At 40.5% G+C, this 21709-nt stretch overlaps 2 protein-coding genes across 4 annotated transcripts in view; both read left to right on the forward strand.

Annotated features, from left to right (window-relative positions):
• The window catches only part of SEC24B (SEC24 homolog B, COPII coat complex component), a 47895-nt gene extending 46631 nt beyond the window's left edge, over positions 1–1264 (forward strand). For both annotated transcript variants that reach the window (XM_074866907.1, XM_074866908.1), the window contains one exon: positions 363–1264. In XM_074866907.1, coding sequence (XP_074723008.1) covers positions 363–477 — 115 coding nt within the window. In that variant the 3' untranslated portion in view covers positions 478–1264. The remainder of the gene's footprint in view (positions 1–362) is intronic.
• A 12231-nt stretch (positions 1265–13495) lies between these two features.
• Positions 13496–21709, forward strand: part of MCUB (mitochondrial calcium uniporter dominant negative subunit beta) — a 52579-nt gene continuing 44365 nt past the window's right edge. Inside the window, exon 1 of one of the 2 annotated variants that reach the window (XM_074866909.1) lies at positions 13496–13859. In XM_074866909.1, coding sequence (XP_074723010.1) covers positions 13731–13859 — 129 coding nt within the window. In that variant the 5' untranslated portion in view covers positions 13496–13730. Of the gene's footprint in view, positions 13860–14191; positions 14598–21709 lie in introns of those variants that run through there. The other variant, XM_074866910.1, reaches the window with a different exon arrangement.

The following is a 21709-nucleotide window of genomic DNA, read 5'->3' on the forward strand; positions in this document are numbered from 1 at the left end:
TTCCATTATTGTAATCTTTATTAGGATTTAATTTAAGCCTTTCAGAATTCATTGCCACCAGCATATTTGTTAACTTCTAAAACAAAACCCTTTTATGTTTACTTTCTTGTGTTTCTACAAGATACTTTAAATGCTATGTCACCCACTTTTCTACCATTTTATACTTCTTAAAAAGATGCTGTTGTTTGATAACATATTACAAACTTGTTTTTTCTAAACTTTGGATTATTGGCAATTGTAGTATCTTTGGACTGAATCTACACTCCAAAGGACAAGCAGCAATTCATTAGAACTTCTGCTTGAATTTACAGTAGATTTTTTGCTTAATGTTTGGACTAAAATACCTTTCTGTCTTCTTTCAGAGATGAGAACCCTGCCAAAACAGATTTTTTTCAGCATTTAATTGAGGATCGGACAGAAGCAGCTTTCTCATATTATGAATTCTTACTTAATATTCAGCAGCAGATTTGTAAGTGAACAAGGAATAAATGGAAGAAAAATCCTGACTTCAGATAGAAGCATAGGCCAAGAGAAGCATGTGGGAAGTTATGAAAGCAGATGTTTGTTCTTCACAATATACAGTGACCAGCACTGTTTTGGAAGCTTTACAGCTGAAGAAGTATACATTTCCAAAACAATTTTGCAGATTTACTTCAGTCTAAAAGTTCTAGGAGTGATGAAGCTGTTTCACTAGTAAACTTTAAATTGGTTTATACATGTTTCCAGTTGTGCAGCAATATGGTGCTCTGTTTATTGCAAGCTGATGAATTTATGTAGCTATGTGGGATGATATTTCTTAACGAAATGTACAATTAGGTAAAGTCTTTTTTCTTACATTTATTAGCCCTTCCAGATCCAAATTCTTAACAGAGATGTCAAAGGGCAGTGATATATGTTGGTTGTTTATATGAATTTCTTTTTAAAAGGAATGATTCATATTTACTAAAGACTTCAGCGAATTCCCTGTGAAAGTTGTAGAGTTTCAGTAAAGTACATCAATTGTAGAAATAAACTATATAATGTACATAAGTATTACATTTGTAAAGAAAATGTAAAAAATGTAACTAAAAAAAAAGACTTAGCTCAGTGTGCAGAATTATTGAGTGCTCAATGATGAATTGTTTTGTCCCAGGCTAGACAATGAAGTTGACTATTAAAACATGCTAAAAAAGGTAGCCATGTAGAAGGAACACAGCTGCTGCTTCTGTTAATTTTAGGTGAATTTATTTATGATTGGCTTACTAATTAAAAATATTTTGCTTTATCATGTGTTTTTATATTTATGGAAGTATCTTTTTGCAACTAAACTCTTACTGAACTGAATATTGAAGAGAACATGTTTACCACTTTATTTCACAGACCTCTGGAAGGGAGGAGAAAACACTGCATAGTCTGAAATGAGCTATTGATTTGAAGTTCCTAAACCCTTCTTATGTATTAGCCTAAAGAAGGCATATCTGTTAACCTTGTTTTACATATTGTAAACTGCTGTAGTCTTGGTCCAGGTTTCTGTCATTTGTGTTGTCTGCCATTTAGAATAAGCATGGGTCACTCACTCACACTTCATGATTTGTTTTCTGCTGTGATCTAACGAAATAAGAGAGGGGTGTAACAATTAATTACATCAATGGAAGTAAAAGTTTTAAAATGTCAAAATTCAAAATGTAATCACACTGTTGCATCTTCCTGAAACCTTGATCTTGCTAATGTTTTGGTAACTCAATGGTTTGGGCTTTTTGATAGATATATCCCAGATTTTTAAATTTGGTTGTTAAGTTGGGAGGGGTTTGGTTTTTTTTTAGAGGCACATTAGAAATAATTCATGAAGCACAATCACTGATACTTAGTATTCTGAACTTTGTTTATTTTTTTGGTTTGATGAAATGTGACTACAATGAAATAATTAAGTACAAAATAGTAAATGATGATTAGTATGATTACATTTTATTTTAAAGTAGCCTTGAAAATGCTAACACTGCATTTTAACTGCCATAGCCCCTGATTCAAATAGTCAAGAAAAAATGTGCTAGCTATGGTTTGCAAATGCTTTAAAAGCTACACTAATTAAATTCTGCTAGTGGTGTTATTCTGCATGTTAGCACAAACTCATTGTTTGGAGAAGATACCTTATAAGTTATATTTGTGTGTTGTCCTTAACTAAATGTGTTTAAGTTACCCAAAGATTACTTAAGAGAAACTTTCAATTTAGTAAATTAATTTATCATGTAATAAATGTCTGAGGCGATGCTGAATGTTGTCCCTAAATCAGACCTCCGGGATTTCAGTACTTGTTTGTAGATTAATTTGATTGGGTGAAAGCTAAGTGCTGCTGAAGAGTGGGGCATCTTACAAATAATTTGTAATTGCAAAGATGAGAAGGGCATGTTACAATTTTATATGCCCCATGATTGATGCTTCTGACTTGTGAGCTTGATATTGAATATCTGGGAACATACTATGCCATGATTAATTGCAACGTATTCTGTAAAACCATTACTTAAAGCTTTATTCTTCTATGGTTTTTGTATATAAAAATTATGAGAAGTACATTGAGAGCTATTTGTTCAGTAAAATTATTACACGGCACAGAGAATCTAGGGGTTTTTTTTACTAATTATAGAGCACATCCCCATTCTGACTGATCTTTGGTTTAAATTTTAAAAAGACAGTCTCATAGAAGTATCTTGAATTTGAAACATCTCAGAACTTAGGGTATCAATTTTAGTGTTTTGAACAATAGAATATCTGAAGGTATGGTAAAAGTATCTAAAAGACAGTTTTACTTAACGATGGTTTGGATCACACCACTGTACCAGAAGATACACAGCAAAAGATTAATCCCAAAAAGGGATGAACCGTGACACTCAACAAGCTTTTTGCCTACTGAATAAGCTTTTGGAGGAGAGATAAGGCATGCTTTCATACCTGTTTAAATAAAGTGCTGAACTATCCAAAGATGATCTCTAGCCTTTTTAGGAATTGAACTTTTCCCAAAACGCCTTTAATACTGCATGATATAAATCATGACAGTTTCATTAGAAATTTAAGATTTTCTGGAGAAGATGTTTCCCTGTACCAGCTAAGTAAGTCTTCGGGGGATAAGTTCAAAATATCAGCATTTTATATACTGACAGTGGGTGTCCCTTTCCATATCTTAGTTCTAAAAGCAACGTCTCATACCTCTTTTACCAACTAAGTAGTATGGGAGTTCCTGCTGGAGAAATTACAGTCCAGGAAGCCCTTAGAATGGTAGGACATATGATGCAGCTCTCAGAGAATTAGTACTAAGCTTGATTTTGTATTTTTGTTCTTAAGCTTATTAGAAATAAGCCTGTTCATTAATCTTGATGTAGAGCTTCACAACAATGGAGAAAAGATGACCAGATACAAGTGATTTTGTTTGACTTTGGTTTTCTGTACACTTTGTCAGATACTGAAAAGATGGGTTTATCATTACTGTTGTTTTTAAAAAGCCAAAATCAGTTGCTAGTAATCCTGCAAGTCAAGAGCTGTTTGGTAACTTCAAATATGGAGTCTTATATTTTTTCTGCCAAATACATTTTAAGAATTTTATGCAAAATTTTCAAGGTATGGGACAGAAGTGGGTTTACAAGGGAATAATTACAAGCTCAGTCACTGATTTCTGGAGTTAGAAGTATTAATGTAGGCATAAGCCTTGAAAGATCTCATTTTGATTTCAATTTAGACTATAGTTTGTGTCACTCCTGTATTCTGATTGTGGGCAGGATGTAACCCTGCAAAAGCTTAGCAGCCGGTTTCGGTAATGCTGGACTTGGAGGTCTGAGGCTCTAACTGGTGATGAGTTTATGGAATACCCCAAATATGTGTCAGTTACTATGTTAAAAATTACTTTGGTGACTTTTTGTTTAAAAGCAGTTCAGATTTTAATACATATTAAATTTTTATATAATTCTTTTTGGTAGTTTACTCTGTTTAAAAAAGGGGTGAAGGAGTGTCTACATACACTGTTGCTTCTCAGATTTTCATAAGGGACATAGAATATAATCAGTCTTTCAGAATCACAAAGGTTAAGTTCTAGCTAGAAGAATGTAATAGCAATGCCTGTTGGACCCAGATGATGCTGAGATTCAGCATAACAGGTTTTTGGGTACAATTGTTGGGAACTTTAAAGGGGGGGTGAGCAGACTGTAATGATTTATTGATGTAACTTCTTTACCTGTCAGTTCCTAGAGTTAAAAAGCACATTTCTAGCAGCCTTGCATGCCTTTACTTAAACTGACATTATGTTCTATTCAAATGCAGGAATCTACAAAGAGTGGTTAAAAGTATTGCAAATAACTGGGATTTGAGGTCTCTCTTGAGAATATTTTTTTTTCCCCTCACAAGCTATTGATGATGCCTTTTCATGGAAAATCCAAAGGCATCATATTTGTTTGAGTGTAGCAAGAGGATTCTCACAAGGTTAGTGCCGTGTAGAAGAGATAACTACAAGAGCAATGAAAATTCAAATAACCACATTACAGGTGTTTCCTCAATTTATGCTCCAATCCTGGATTCTTACCAACTTCCACTTGCACAGCCATTGATGTATTTTCCTTTACAATTTTGTTAACTAGAAAATACCAAATACTTCACAGAATTTCTTCTTATTTTCCTTTGAAGGTCCTTAGCAAAAGTGATGTATCTGCCTAACTGGGAATATCAATCATGCACAAGATTTAGCAGTTGCACCCTTCTACAGAAGATAAATAGAGGAGATGGCAGAACTTCTGGAAATATTTCAGAATCTCTTTAAAAAGATTTAGAAAAGGAGAATGAGTTTTTAATCTTGTTTTTCTTGCACCTGTTTACCTTTATGACTTTCTGGTTTATATTTTCTTAAAGCTATATACGTAGGTTGTATTTGATTTTTCAGATGTTAAGAGAACACCACCCTAGAGGCATCAGCAAATACAGTTCTCCAGTTACACCCTTAATCATGTTACCATTAAAAGAAAAGTGACAGTTTTAAAAAGGTCAAGAGTTTTGGAAGGAAGTACTGTTTGGCTAGCAGGTAGTATAGTATTTCTTTTCTTGAGTTTATCAGCGTGAGTAGAAAGTCTCCACTTCTGAGACACTGAGGCTTTGTGGGATTCTTGAGTGAAGTTTTTACTGGCACAGGAATCCTCAAGCATGAAGAAGAGTTGGTGATAATTAACCATCCTGGTAATCTGCTAGCCACAGGAAATGTTACTCTCATAAATTGAAAATATATTTTAAAAATTAACAAAATAATATTAGAACATCATTGAGGGCAAAAAATCACATTTAAGAAAATACTGTCTTTTGTTAATAAATTCTGTAGATATGATGCTTTCAGAAAGTTCTACAGGCTGTAAATCTCAGCTTTTATGAATATAAAATATTACTAAAAATTACCTGGTGACCTAATGCTGAAGCAAAGAAAAAAGAATGAAATGTGTAGCAGTCATCTGTAGCTAAGGAATTCTTTCTGCTTTTCTTTGTGTCTTTGGAGGCTGAATATGCTACCTTCATTATCCAAAGTAGAGCTTAGGAGAAACCAGGAGTAAAACTGGAACCACTGGTATCCATGCTGGGTGTCTTCATCCAGCTTGTTGAGCATGTGCATAGCTTCTGAAAGACTGGTGCTTTGATTGTCTATCCAGATGTTCAAGTTTAGCAATTTCTTGTGATACGGCTATATTTCTAGGTGCCTTATATGTTTATTCAAAATAAAAAGCCATTTGAGTTTTCAAGCTTCCCCTTTTCCCCCATCCAAACTATTATTTCTAATTATCAAAAATACTTTATTTACACAAAAGTGTTATTTATTCTTGGAGAGCAAGCATGAAATCCAAATGTGTTTTGGAAGTTTTAACTTCCTGGAAAAAAGATAGAAACTGCCTCTGCAACCATGACTCTGGCGTCTCCAGCAGTGCGGATCCTCCTCTGCAGGAGGAACACAGCGGTTGAGAAAAGCAGCACGTGAGGGGTCTGTCAGCTGCTCCATCACTGTCAAACTGCAGCTACATCCTCAGCGGCATTGCCCATCCAGCTGCTCCTGCATCCTGTTTCCTTTAAGAGTGACTGGTATCGGGTGGTCCAGAGTGAAATGTGAGAAATCCCTAACGTGCAGGCTGTCCTACCCTGAGTTGCGTCTCTACCTTACATATTTAGAGATCAGCTTGACATGTGAAACCCTGTCAGCATTTTTGCTAATCAGAATAACTCAGTATTGTTGACCTTAGATTGAATAATTTCTTCTAATGAAAAATTTTGCAGTCTAATCACCTATGAAGAAAAGCATAATTTTTAATTCTTTCTGAAAGTTGCTGAAGACTGTAGCTTTCTGTGCTGGGGAGAACAGGAGATAGCAAACTGCTTTATACCCTTCTAACTTTAATACACTGATGTCCTCTCCTTAATTTGCTTTCTAAGGCTTTCAGTTTTTCAGTATGTTTAAATTTCGATGGTGTTCATCTGTCTTCCCACACTACCTGCTAGGATGATACTTGACATGGGGTGCCTGGTACTATGCAAGGTATCGCCAATGGTGTTGCATGAACTAGTTTATAAAGGTGGCTATGACCAGCCTTTTCCCTTTTCTACTCTTTTGCAACCCAATTTCTTGTTACAGTGAACTTTGTTAACAGCAATAACTGGGTCTTTAAATAAGTGCGTGTTGTATAAAGTAAGTTCTGTTGTATAGTTTTCTGGAGAAGTTTAAAAAACAAAACAAAACCTGTGAACTATCTTCCCTCCTCAGTGACAGTTTTCTAAGGTAGCAGGAAGAATCGTTCAGCTCCTTACTTCAGAGTTTAGGACTTGCCTCAAAAAACAACTGGAAGTAACCGAAATCTTGTAGAAACTGTGTATGTTGCGGAAAAGGTCTATCCAGAATTGCAGGACTTATGGAAGCAAGAGTTCAGACTTCTAGCAATGTCCTTCAGCTTTAACTTGTGAATTTTACATGAATCAAATGTAAAATGGCTTAGAAGCCAGGCTTCTCTCCAACAAGTTGTCATGCTACTGGCAGCCTTTCTTCTTTATCCTAAAACAATAACAGGACAGAGAACATGATATCACCTCAAAGGGAGGGAAAACTGTTACCTGAACAAAGAATATTAGCACAAAACCCTTGCACAAATGTGCTCTGCAGAACAGGTGAATGGAGTATAATTTCCTGGGAAGGGAGTGGGGTTGGAGTGGATGCTCAGGTCCCTGAATATTTGCATAAAACGGGATGTCACAATTTTTAGAATGGATATGGTTGTGACTCATAGAGTTTGTGCTCATCTCTGGTGTTCACTTGTAATGACTAATGTAAAATGACAACAAAACCAAACAAAAACAACCTGTGTATCTAGGTGTGCCTGGTTTCCTCTGGTACAACCAATGTTTATGCTTGTTTGAGGAGTCATTTGTTATTGCTGTTTGCAGTTTTTGGACTGTAAAGTATTTCTTTATTTCAGTTCTACTCTTTCACCTTGATTCCACGGTCTCTTCTGTGTATTTGAGTGAAGTGTGTCGAGCTGTGCATAGCTATTACTAACTCTCAGTTACTAGCAATGAGTACTTATGCAGAGGTTTCACTAAGGACCCCTGACCACAAGGGTTGCGCTGTGCTGTGTTCTGAACAGTCGTTGCTTCCTATCCCAAACTGATAACATTAAATTTACATGTTCTCACATTTTTAAGCCATGAGTCATTCAGAGGTGTAGTGTAGGTCATTAAGACTGCCTGAGTGAGGAAAACCACTTAAGTAAATACAGAGTCTCTAAGCTTTTTTTAACACTGCAGGTGCCAAGCTAAAGACTGGAACTCTCTCTCTGTGGCAGACTGGTGCAAAAGGAGCCAGAGCCTGAAAGTGGCGAAAGCTCTGCCCAAGGCAGGGAATGTATCAAGGGAAGAGGGAACAGCTGAACTTTTCCATCATGCTACTGCTCTCTGATGACAGATTGTCCAGCCTTGAGCAGGAGCTGAGCCTGGAATGGCTCCAGAATTAGGAAACCCTAAACAGGAGTTCTCTGCCCATATTTTTGCAGTGCATTGGTTGTGTATTTCTCCCTGGAGCTGTGGCTCCAGTGGTAGCTTAGGCTGATTTCCCTGCACAGTGGTGCCAAAAGGGGAATCTCTGCCCTGTCCCCAGATGCTCCCGCCGCCTCTCTGAGTGCGGCAACAGTCGTGCGACTGCTTGTCCTGAGAGACGGGTATTCACAACTGGGCAGCCGAATAAATTCTTGGCAAAGATTCAAAATATGCCTATGGCATTCACATCATCCTATACAAACCATTCCTGTTGTTTCAGCTGGCTGTTTCTGCAAGGTGTTGAGTGCTCAGCACCGTGAGGGATGTGGAATATAAATTTAATTTTCTCCCTCAGAAAAGATGTGATAGGGACCTAGAAACTAGCAGGACTCTTCTCTTTGGGACCCTGCACTCTCCTGGGGTTGTAAAGAAGGCTCTTCACTGAAGAGCTGCACTGGTGTTGGTACCTGCTGCACAAAGGCCTAAGGGGCTGCTAAAATTGCACTGAGGATATGAAAGTAAAAACTGATACGCTGCTTCCATAACTAGAACAAAAAACATTAAATTTGTGACTTCTAATATTAATTAATGTACTCAAACAACAGGCTTTTCCATAGATGCTGTTCTAAGTGAATTCCTAGTGAGTTGCCCTGTGTTACCACACTGGGGTCAATTTAAATGTCAAGCTGCAGCCTGTCCCTTTTGGGCCAGTTCTTTCTTCATGTGAACCTTTTGGGGAGATAGGCTCTGAACCATATTCTGTGCACTGATTTCCTGCCCAGTGCAAGCCATGTTTGTGTGTGCAATCCCAACCTGAATAATAGCTTACTGCTTAGCTGTGTTAGTTTTCTGAGACTTTTGTGCCTATTGAGTGATCTTATGTGTCATTCTGTGTTAAGGTCCTAAATGTGATAATTATTTTTGTAATAATTTATGCTTACAATGCATCAAAAATAAACTTACAAGCAAGAGAAAAGCATACAAGAAAGTTTAAGCAAAAAGGAGACACAGTAAAAAGTCTCAGAAGAGGGAGGAAAAAATGACTGTGGATGACACGATCTCCCTATAATCACGACTCAGGTCTCCACTCTACTGACTTAATGCTCCAGTGCAATTTAGACAGCCTGGCAGCTCTGTAATAAGAGTGTAACTTACAATCCTCTGCCTAGCCTGAGCACTTCTCATTCCTTGAGTAATAATTTATTTCTGTAATTTGAGTCCAGGTCTTTTCCCATGTGGTATCACACCTTCCAGCAGTTTATTTACAAAATCTTATGGGCATGATCCACCACTATAAAAAATACAGGGTTTTTGCTATGTTCTATGCAAGGCAGTGATAGGTCTCATCTCACTCTTCCGTTACTAGAGCAGGAGGATTAGTGTATTAGTACTGGTAGAGCTAACATTTTGTGATGAGCTGTTGTTCTATACTTTGAAGAGATTTTTGTTCTCTGTGCACTGGGAGGGAACATAGTTTTCCCTGGTGAAGAAGTTTGTCTTTACATTGAATGGCTGTGGTGCTGTTACCGTGTCCAGAAGGAGCAAAAGAACTTTATATGCTCCCCTATTCATGAAAACATAGGAGTTTGGCTTACATCCTTGTGGCTTGGGAAAATTCAGGCTGTTACTAATGGCATTGCCCGGAAGCTTCTCATCACCAGGTGTGAGAGAAATCTCTCAGTAGAGACATGTTTTTTGGAAGATTTATCATGTAATCTTATTCCATTCCATTATAGTTTCTATTTTGAACTGTAGTACGCAATAGTTAAAAGAAAAACCTATAGTTGTTGGTTTTCAAGTAAGATACATTGGAAAGTTTTGTTCCAGGGGGATGCTGGAAGTGGAAGGAGGAAATCCTGCTTACTTAAGGAGGACAGCATAGAACTGCCTTAGGGGGAGAACTTCAAGCTATCTGCTGTGGGTTTGGTGTTGTTGTATAGATGGGGACTTTTGAGTTTTGTCATAAGTTTTTTTTCTGCTCTCTTTCCCTTACCCTCCAACTCTAGAAAGGTACCTATTCTTGAAAGAACTGTGATAAAGGAAACAAGACAGAGGATGGGCAAAAGGGCTCTGGCTTCCCTGTAATCATGACTCTAGTTACACCTAAGTATATTTGTTTCTTTAAGTGATGGGAACATCATCCTATAAAATAGGGGTCCTGATTCATTTTGTCATTGAACTCCTGTAGCTGGCTACTGAAGATGATACCCTGTAATTAGGCTGTGTGCCTTCCCCTTCTGAACGTATTTGAAATATGATGCATGGCACCTTCAGTCATGTTCCTCCCTGTGGTGAGGATAGAGATTTCTGCTGTTGCAGTTTTGTGCCTCTGACAGTCCAATTGGTGAGACGTGTCTGGAGTTAGGGTGCTCTTCCAGCACTTGATGTTTTTCCCAGGGAAAAAGTTTTTAATTCAGAGGATCATCTGTGTCCTTCTGTCCTACCTTAATGGGGTTTTTTGGTTTTTTTTACCTCAGCAAAAATTTGAAATGAATGCCCTGAGATTTATGAGACGGACCCTTTGCCACTTTGGCAACACTGTGGCCAGGGTCCCTCTTACTCCCCCTCAGTTTCACACTCCCCTAGAATTCCGTCTGGTTTTATTTTAGTAAGTAGTTTCGTCTTTAAAAAATGTCCCTGAGAATATGACTTGAAACGTAAGTCTCAAGTCTGTAATAATCTGCTTGTTTTCCTAACCATTTTCTTACTGGAACTGAGGCCGGTCATGTATGTGTAATATGAAGACAAGAACCCTGATGCTGTGCATGCATAAATAACTTTCCTTGAAGTGCCATTTCTCATTGGCAGAACACATAGCTACCAGAAGGAAGAGATTAATTTGCATCTCACAGAAGTAAAACTCATTCAAAGCTAGTTTCAAGTTAACATAATCTAACTCTTTGTTACCAACTACATTGTAGGCACAGGGGTAAAAAAAAAAAAAAAAAAAAACAAAACAAAAAAAAGGCAAAAGTTATGAAACTAGCAAGTCATCCTAAAAGCTGTCCCCTTGAACAGCTTTCAGGCCCAGACCTTGTTTTAGTGATTGCACTCAGGAAATGTTGCCATTCACTCCATTTTACAGCTGTTTTAATGGTATCTGTGACCGTAGTCATGTTTCACAGGATTCTTTTTTTTATTTACTGTATTCAATGGATATGAACAGATAAATACAATGACAGTTTTATGTAGACTTTTCTTTATCAAGTGTTAATTATATATGATGATAGTTTAGAAGTATGTTATAGATGCATTTTGAGGTATGATTTGAAAAAAACTAAGTTACAGTGAACAGTGAGTACTTACAGTGGAAATTGTAAGACACAAACCATTTTGCATAGCCAACAAAGCAGGAGTTGCCTCATGAGACAATTGGAAAGGTGTGAAAGGCAAATGTAAGGGAGGTTTTTTAATGAGTCAGTCATCTTTTTAAACTTGTCAGTCACTCAAGGCCCAACTGGTAAAATGTTCTCTTGTTTCTTCTGGCCTGTAGATAAAAACGTGAGTCTTGATTCCCAGTCCCCTGCAGAAGCTAACATCCACAAGTTGCTGTAGGCAGCAGTGCTTCTTTGCTCCTTATTGCCCTTTTAAAACAAAGTATAGAAATTAAGTGTAGCACTGAACAATGACCAAGACTAAATGATCTCTTTTCTAGTCCTAACATTGATCTTTCCTCCGCAAAGAAAATAATTTTGATAAAACCATTACTATGTGGTAGAAGTATAAAAAAAAAGCCAGTTACCATGACCTAGTTACCTCACAGAATCACAGAATCATCCACGTTGGAAAAGACCTTGAAGATCATCTAGTCCAACCATTAACCTAGCCCTGACAGTTCCCAACTACACCATATCCCTCAGCGCTATGTCAACCTGACTCTTAAATACCTCCAGGGATGGGGACTCCACCACTGCCCTGGGCAGCCCATTCCAACACCTAACAACCCATTCTGTAAAGAAATACTTCCTAATATCCAGTCTAAACCTTCCCTGGCACAACTTGAGGCCACTACCTCTTGTCTTATCACTCATTACTTGGTTAAAGAGACTCATCCCCAGCTCTCTGCAACCTCCTTTCAGGTAGTTGTAGAGGGCGATGAGGTCTCCCCTCAGCCTCCTCTTCTCCAGACTAAACAACCCCAGTTCCCTCAGCCGCTCCTCGTACGACATGTGCTCCAGACCCTTCACCAGCTTTGTTGCCCTTCTCTGGACACGCTCGAGTAATTCAATGTCCTTTTTGTAGTGAGGGGCACAAAACTGAACACAGGAATCGAGGTGCGGCCTCACCAGTGCCGAGTACAGGGGTAAGATCCCTTCCCTGTCCCTGCTGGCCATGCTATTGCTGATACCTCTGCTGATGAAATCATAAATATTCCATCTTGAATTAATATACTTAACTCTCTAATTCTTTATTTCACCTTTGGCAACTTTGTGCATCTTAATATAATTTACTTCATAAGGTGTCTAAGTCCAGAAATTAGTTCTTACTTTGGCTAAAGGAAAATTACTCCAATAAAATTTGGGAATTTTTGCTGTGATAAATATTGTGATTGTATCAGATATTATTGCCCTTGGAAATCACTGCTTGTTAACAGTGCAGCTTCTCTTCTGCTGCTGTTCCCTGGGACCATACTCACTTTAACAGATTGCAGTGATCCTGAAAGGGGAATGAATGGCTCCGTGATCTTAGCTGCCTAATGTTTCCTTTCCAGAGCTCGGAAGATGGACACAAGTGGGCTCTTATTTAGTCCCCCAGAGCCATCAAGCATGCCATCAGTTGGGGAGTTGTTTTTCCATGATAGTAACACTCTTTCAGGTGTGCAACAGTCCAGTTTCTAAGATCCTTTTGTCATCATGAAGTAAAGTTGTTTTTGTTTTGTGCAGCATTGCTTTGGAGGAACATCGTAGAGGGCAGAGAAAGCACGGGAGTACAACGCTTTCCTGTGTGTTTCCCTGGTGTCACGGGTCTGATGTGCTTCAGTGGTTTGTACTGAACAGGAAAACCTGTGTTTGTGGGCATGGAGATTCTGTGGGATAAGGTGGTGTCAAACAACTGACTGACTAGAAAAGGGTTAAGCTTTGTTAATTGCTCTATTGCTGTAAACAGAACTTTCTTGTAAAATAACAAAGTCCCAGAATGGGGGGGTTTTGTGCTTTGCTGTTTGTTTCTGTGGTACCGGAATGTTTTTATTCCACTGACACACGGGGGGTAGCACTAGTCCTGTTCCTCAGAAAAGGCACTACTCAGCTCTAGAAAAGGCGGGTGTTCCGGTAAGACAGAAATTTTTAATTACCTTAATCTCATTTATACATATAGTTACTGAGATCCCTTTTCAGTTGCCAGAAAGATGCAGAAGAGGGGGACAGCACCTCTGCACAGAGCGGGGTTGTGTCCAGCTGGGCCCGGGCCCGGCGGAGCCGCCCCCTCCTCGTCGCCGCGGTCACGGCTCCCAGCCGGGCTGCAGCCGCGCCTGCCCCGGGAGCGGCCCGTCCGCCGGGACGGAGGGAGCTGCCCGGCCCAGCCCAGCCCAGCCCAGCCCCTCCTCGGCGGCTGGCGGGAAGAAGAGGAAAACCGCACCAAACCCCCCCGGCCGCCGGAGGAGACGCCCTCCGCTTGGGCTCGCCCACGCCCGGCGTGGCAGCCAGCGCCGCCCGCCCCGAGCCCAGCGCGCCCGGAGGCGGCCCGGTCCCCGCCGGAGGAGGCGGAGGAGGTCCAGGACGATGCTGGCGGGGCTGGGGCGGGCGGTGCGGGGCTGCTGGCCGCCGGGCAAGTGGCAGCCCGCGGTGCTGCTGGGCGGCCGGGCAGCGAGGGACAGGCGGGACGGCTGCCGGCCGCCCTCAGCGCCTCAGGTAAGACGACGGGGAGCGGGCGCGATTCACCGCGGGACGGCGTCGGGAAAGAGGCGGAACTGTCGCCCGCGGGTGCTGGCGCCTCGCCTGCCTTCCCCCCCCACGGGGCCGCCCTGAGGCGTGGCGGGGCTCGGCACGGCGGCGGGAGGGGGGGAACGCACAAAACTTGGAGGAAGTTCAGCAGCGGCGCGGTGTTACCCCGGCCGGGCTGGGGCCGGAGGGGCTCCGGGGATCCGCCGCGGGGCCGCCCCGCCGCTGCCTCACTTCCCCGGGGCCTGGGCAGGGGCAGGCGGCTGCGGGACGGGCCCCCGGGGCGTCGCTGCCTGGCGAGGGGCGGCGGTTGGCGGGAGGAGCCGCTGTAACGGCCGCGGGTGGCGGCTTGGGGCGGCCGCAGCGCGCAGCGTCGCCGCCCGCCGGGCCGGGCCGGGCGGGGGCCTTCGGACGCTTCGTCCTCACAACTTCGTGAGTCATTTTTCAGGCGTTGTGTTGCTTTTCCGACTCCGAGCTGGTTGGAGAGGAATGGGGTGAATCACAGGCTGCTGTTGGAAAGTGCGAGAAATAAAACGGGAGCGCAGAACGAAGTTTTCCTTACCGGCTTGTCGTGGCACTTCCTTGTACATATAAAAATAACGAAGTCCATCTGCCTCTGAGCTGCTCTTGGCTGTAAGAAGGTTCAGAGATCCTGTGAGAAGGAAGGATGAAGGAAAACGTGAAGGCACAATGACTTTGAAAATAAAGGTCTGCTGGGACGTAGGACGATGCAGTTATAGAGTCCCGAACGGCTGCTTGCTGGGAGAGGAGACAGCTTAATTCTTGATTGTTTTAATAATAGAAATGCTGTATGTGCTTCCAAACGTCGCTGTGATGAAACACGACCAGACCCCGTCGCGGGGCCCATCCGTAGCGAGGAGATTGCTGAGGCCTGTGGTGATGCCTGCAGAAGGAAGCCCAGGGCGCTCAGAGGCTTGTCAGCCGCTTCCACAACCAGGGTCTCAAAACCTGCGGTGGAAGTTGGAGTTGAGGAGCTGTGCAGAATGAATTCTGTACTTTTTATTAAGAATTTTTGCACAAACTATTCAAAAACCCTTTGACAAAATTCCGTGGTATTAATTTCCCCCGCCTCTGTTAATGCGAGTGGCCCTTCTTTGCTTTGTTATGTGTGTATATGAGGGTATTTAAGAAGGGAATTTAAGATAAATATTGACTTAGCCTCCTTAATCTTCTAAGGTTCAAACATGGTGTGCTAAAAACATTGCACCTCACTGAGAGCGTTTACACTGTCGCTCAACACACCCTGATATTACATATTCAGTTTGTCACCTCTGACTTCTCCAGATTACTGCTTTGCAGTCAAGCTTCGTGCTTTTCTAAGGCTCTAAAATGAATCAAAGCTGATAAAGCTTCAAGAAGAGACACCAAAAAGGAGAGAAGGAGGAGGAAAAGCTCTTGCTTTGGTAGTGCTGCCATTATAAGAAAGAGGAGAAAAATGATCAGCCCTGTTACTTTGTGGATAGAACATGACAGTGACATGACTCAGAAATTAAATTCTTGCACTGAATAGGTTAATGAGAGGGATGTTGTAATGTTGAAGAAAATTCTAGTTAGAAAAAGTGCTTAATGCAAGATTTTGTTTATTTCTTAAGTGGAAATTTTTGGAATAAATTAATATAAAATGCTTTTTATGTATGCAATCCATAGTTCTAGTTTTTCTACAGAGTTGCTAGTATAATAAATAGTGAAGCATGTTTACTGATTTTCCCCTTCCTGTTTTTATCTTTGGGTACCTGTCAGTTTTTTGACTATGTGTCTGCAGAGCAGTTCAGACAGTTAAAATATTTGTTCTCGTAAACATTAAATGAATGGCCTGTAGCTGTAATTTCAAGCTAGTGAAAATAAAAAATGTCCCAGTTGTTATTGCAGTTGTTAGCTCTTTAGATTTTGATGTAATGCAGGATGTCAGATTACATACATCTTGTCCAGTGCAAACGCTGTTCAGATGATTTGATTTTTGTTCACCAGTATTTTCTGGTTTATCTTTTTTTTTTAATCATTGGTGTTGTGTGTTGCTAGCTCTGCTACTTGCCATTGTTATTTGGGTGAACAAATATTTTGCCTCTAGCTCTGGAAGGAAAGGTTGGAGTGCTTGTGTGGGTCTGAGGAAGGCAGGGCTTGGTCACTTGTTTGCCTTTGTGCTTGGTGTGGTCTGGTGCCGTTGCGGGCTGCGTTGTCCAGCTTGTTTCATGCTGTGTTTGGTGATGGGAATCAGTTTGCCCAAAAATCTTTTGGGGCACTGACTTCAGGTTTCCATTTGTAAAGCTGGAGGTGATACTTCAGTGGCCACAGAGGATTGTAGTAGGAGTCATCCACATACTGGAAGGTATTCAAGTATTACTGTATTGATGGGCAGGTGTGTAAGTACACAGCGTATTTGTGTACTGTGTTTTTGACTAATAAATACACTGCTGTGGGGACAAACAAACCATTATTGCAATGGCTAATTTGCTGTAACTTTTCTGTAAAAGCAGGGATTGCTGTCCTAAGAGCTGTATCCTTAATTGTTAGCTTCTCAGCTCCGCTTTTAGACAAAGTCCGCAACTGTTCTGGTGGCTGTGATTAGCTGCTTTGCCTTCCGAGTGGTACTTATACAAATTCCTCCTTATTTTGTAAATTTGAGTGTTTTGTTATGTTTGGGGTTTTGTATTTATTGATTTTTTTAAAGTGGCTACTGCTTAGACACTTAGTTTTTCATGTTATATTGTGTTCTTTGGACAGACTTCGTTATTACACATAATTTTGTTCCTGGAAGGGTACGGTTCATTTTGCTAGAGTCTCAGATTTGTAATGCTGCAGTTATTTTGCATGTGGTGCAACCTAAAGGTTGCCAGCTCTTTCGCTTCCTCTTCACTTGCACCTTTTAACTCCCGCAGCTCTTACTGAGAGAAATGCACTGTTTGCACTGCTCTCTGGCAGGAAAAGCTCTTCTCACCATATCACAGTGGAGAACAGATGCGTTAATACAGAATCAAAGCTTAAAATTGCTGAGGGTTTGTGTAAATTCATAAACCTTCTAAGCCAGGAAACATTGAAGGGACTGGATTTGATTTCATTTAATTTTATTTTTTTTAGACTTTCCTAGTTAGTTTCTCTGTAGTGCTGAATCTGAGATTCCCACTTTAGTCAATACTGTGGAGATCTGTACCAGCATGCCTGCATCACTTGGGATGGGCGGCAACTGTGGAAAATGAAGCCTGGGTTATGCAGTTGCTCTTAGCTTAAAACCAGGTTTCTTTGCAATTGCACAGCCCCGCTCTAGCAAAATCTGTTTCTGTCCTGTATGAAGATGCCAGAGTGGTGACATTTCTCCTGTGAAAGGCAGGGCTTGCTTTGAACAGGTGTGAGAGAATGAAAATGGGAAAACTTTTTTTTTTTCAAAATGTGAGTTTATTTAACATGATTAATTCAGAATGCATTCCATTTTTGTGTGCAAAGTTCTCTTAAAATTGTGCCTCTGGAATAGATTGGTGAGGGGAAAGATTGTGTGTAAGCTGGCAAGGTCAAATTGTAGAGGCTCCTGTGAAAAACATTAGGGATTTGTTTTCTTCCTTGGTTAGGATATGCCTGTTGCTGAGGGGAATTTTCTTCCTAGTTGCAAATTGCAGCCAGAAGGAGAAGTCGTTGGTTTTGTTTATCTGCAGAAAGCAGAGTAGAGAGGGTTTTATTTTGGTTTGGGGGTTTTTTTTGTCAGTTCCCAGTGTCATCCATATCTGTCAAAAATGTTTCTTTTAATGTTTTCAGCTGATAAGTTGCTGACTATCCAGTTCCTCATAGCTTGTACTTTTTTCCTGTCCTTCCTGTTAGTTTTTATAATTATTCTTCTTACTCCCAAATTACCATAACGCTCCCAGCATTATACCTATCCAGTTTGTCCTCCAGTTTTATGCAGTCTTATAAGCAAGGATCTAAATATGTCCTAATAGTCACAGGATAATAGGAAATGTGGGTTTTTTTTTATTTTGCCTCTTTCTCTTTTGCACATACGCTGCTGTCAGGATTTCTAAGATACTCTGTCAAAGCAGCAACTCCAGGACATCCCAGGAAGGTACAGAGAAGTGAGTTATCATTGAGTGTCTTGTGCAGCTGAATATTTCACATAATTGTGGTTTAAGTCCCTGCTTTGTATTTTCAGCCTACGCAGATCCTTTGGAAATTGAAATCTAATTGGAGCCAAAAACTGGGAGTAATTTGTGGCCGCTGGGCTTGTTTTCCCCTGTCTTTCCTTCCCTTTGAAAGTCTTGCACAACAAAAGTTAGCTTGTTGATCCCAGTCCTGTTTTCTAAACAGAAACCTTGTGCTTATACTGGCATATGTCAACAAAAACATACAACCCACTAAACTGTTTGTTTATGGAAGTACTGTTCACTCTTACAAATACTGATTTTTAAATGCCTTTAAAAAGTCATTTAGAAGATCTCTGGCTTGCTGTAGGAAATGTGTCTGTGTCAGCAAGTTAGTTTATCTGCCTTTGATACTGTGTCCATGCCAGAATAACAGGATGGCATCAGGAATGGCTGCTAACCATTTGCGCTTGTCTATTCTCATGTGGCAGCTGGGAGATGGCTACGTTTTCTCTGATAAATAGACTTTTGGGGAGAGATGTGATGTAGCACAGAAATTCATCTTCCTTTGTAATTCTACACATACTTTTCATATGCTGCTCTTCTGCATCTTCTCCCTCCAGTACATATTCTGTTGTAAGTCGGTGGCTTATGAGATATTCTTGTATATACGTGTATAATTACCTGCAAAACACTCATTTCCTTAGAGGTTTAGGAAATTTCTAATAACCAGCCTCACTTGCAGTGTTTGAAATGGCGTCAACAGTGTGACTTCCCAAACTTGTTGGTGTGTTTTTTTCCAGATGACAGAAAAGCAGCAAATTGGGATATGTAGATCAAATCAGCTCTCCTTGCATAGAATATTAGGATGTTTTTCTACCTACTCTGAATAAGTGGCAGTAGATGTGTGTCTTTGGTGTTTGTGTGAATATGGTGATTTCTAAGAAAGGAAATGAAAACCATCTCCTGCAAGGCTGGGAAGAGCGCAGTTGTGTTCTTCAGGATCACAGGCTTAAAGAAGTTGGAGCTTTTGTGTGCTAAGTAGAGGCTGTGTGGTACTGCAGAAAATGTAAAGAAACCCTAAAACTGAAATGCTGGTCTGACATTACTATCTATAGCAGAATCTGTATAATATTTTAGCAATCTTCCTTAAGAGCTTTCTCTCATGTGATATAGAAGTAATAGGCCCCCAGAGGTTGGGAAGTACGTTACTCCAAATATATACAACAGACTTATCGTAAAGGAAACTGAAAATGTATGTAGCTTCCTGTTGATAACTGTAGCAACACTATTTATTTGTTTATTTTATATAGTTTTTAAATTTAGAATGGGGATAGGAATAGCCATACCATGAAGTGATACCTGTATTGGGTGCTCTATGGTTAATAAAGTAGATGGCAGAAAATGATGTGATTTCATTTGAAGTGGATGCTGTCATCACACAGTGCTGCAAATGTGACTAATATATTTTTGTTGCTCATGAGATGAGGAACGTCTAAGTCTGACACTGTTCCTTCTAACACTCTGGGCAAGGCCTTTACTCTCAGTTTTTGTGTACCTGTAAAAAGATAACACTAAACCTTTAGAGGATGTTTGAGAAGATTGCTTTGCAAGTATCTTGGGTGCTCTGAAGATTTACCATAAGTCACTGAAGTGCTGAGTACTTGCTGGAGTTTACAAACCTAGAGCATGTTTTAAGAATGTAAGTTTCTTCTTCTGATGATTTTTTTTTTACATTTTTATCTTTTCAAATCATATTTTAAAGCTTACAGGGTGAAAATGTAGACCCTATTCTAGAGTTTATAATATCTTCATTTCTGAAGGGGTGGGAGAGGAAGGAAAGGGAAATACAGATTTTTTTGTTTGGTTGGGTTTTGGTCTTTGTTTTCTTGTGGTGAGGACTTCACCTTCTGAAATCCTTCTTACACAGTAGGACTTTTGGCATCGGAGCGGAAGCAAACAGTACACCTGCATCTGGTTAAACATTAAAATCTTGATTTCCCTGTTCCCCTTGAGGGGAAATGAGCTGAAGGAAAACAAATGGAATAGCTGGGCTTGAGCTATGCTTGATTTCTCTTGGACCATCTCCACCCTGATGGAATACTTGCAAGTCTGCAGCAAAGGTGAATTTCTCATGGGGTGGGAGGCTTCCTGCAGCCACGTGAGAAGGCAGTAAGCTCTTCTGAGCTCAGAGGTGTTTCACAGTCACTTCTGGGCATTGTTAGAATATGATGTTAATTGTTTGTTAAGGGCATGTAACACCAGCTCTGGCTCTGGGTTGGTTTCTTTTCTCTTTTGCTCTTATCCAGAAAGATGAAAGGGAGAGACAGGTTCTCTGTGTTGCTGCCTTGTCCTCTGTCTTGCTGTCAAGATACTGAGTAATAACTTGGTGATTACATTTCCGTGGGGAAGAGGTGTCTTTTTATAAAAATGCTCACTATGTCGTTTCTGGTATCCCAAGCTAATCTGAGGAGCCCAGTGAACAATTAAATTAAGCTATTTGTTCTGTGAACTTGCATAGGAAGGATAGGAGGGGGACAGTTTTCAAGCCTGCAAGTTATTTGCTGTGACTTTTTCCATCCTCATCTGACACACAAGTCCTGGATCATCTTGAAATGGCATCCAATGCGGGTATTCTTACATGCTGTCCCCAATATACTTTGTGTTAGCCAGGCAAGCTGCTCTTTAATTCCTGTGATATGTGGAGAGTGGCTTGGTCTATAAAAGTACTGCTGTACACACATTGGTAACTGATACAGTGTATGAGGAATCTGGCGTGACTGTGGTGAGGATAGGTGGCTTACGGGGAATGCTTGATCCAAAGTCTGTAATCCCCAAGTGTTGGGGAAGTGCAGATCTGGACTCTGAAGGTCAGGTCTATCACTAATAAAATAAATCCCTCATGTTAGAATGAGTCTATTTACTGTAACACAACAGCTGAAGAAGGGAATAGAAGTTAAAAATGAACATTGATTGGCTGTCTGCCTACTGAAGATGGTAACTTTTGTAGTCTATAAACTAATTCTCCTTCATCCAAGGGGGGCTGCCTGGTGTAAGCAGCCTACTACTCTGTGCAGAAGTATCAGGTATCAGTGCATGGATAAACAAATAGCCTTGTGCTTGTGTGGTGATGACCAGCAAGCACAACTTCCCCTTACTGCTGAGGAAACGTTCAGTACTCCCTCAAACTGAAATAGAAAAAAGATGTTTACTGTAAAAATGGAAAATATATACCTTTTAAAAGCTGCATTTATCATGATGAGCACAGGCAGTGCATCTTCAAAACGACAGAAAAACTGAGTACTTTATACACAGGCAAGATATAGTTTACTTTTTTTGACTTCAGATAAACAATTTTGAAGCAATTATCTTCACATTTACTGTCTGGTCTTATTCGATCAAAATTACTTCAGTCTTCACATTCTAGTCAGATGGAGAGAAATAAAATGTCCTCTTTTAAGAAATGTTTTGTTTATCTGCAAAGTAGGCACCAATTTCATCTTTCCAGTATCTCCCCATTGGTACTTAAAAGTATAGTAAGAGACCACCAAGTTGATTTAGAGATCACAAAAGCATCTTTAAATGTCTTTTACATTTGCCAGAGTGGAGGAAAAATTATATTTCTCCTCTTCCTGGCAAATCAAAATTAATGTGTCATGCAGACATCACTTTTGTCAGAGTGCCATGGTGGGGTAAAGATGAGTGCTCTCCATGGACAGTGCAATCGCCTGTTTT

Source organism: Strix uralensis, chromosome 4 (genome assembly GCF_047716275.1).
Source record: "Strix uralensis isolate ZFMK-TIS-50842 chromosome 4, bStrUra1, whole genome shotgun sequence".
In the NCBI taxonomy this organism is placed as follows: domain Eukaryota; kingdom Metazoa; phylum Chordata; class Aves; order Strigiformes; family Strigidae; genus Strix; species Strix uralensis.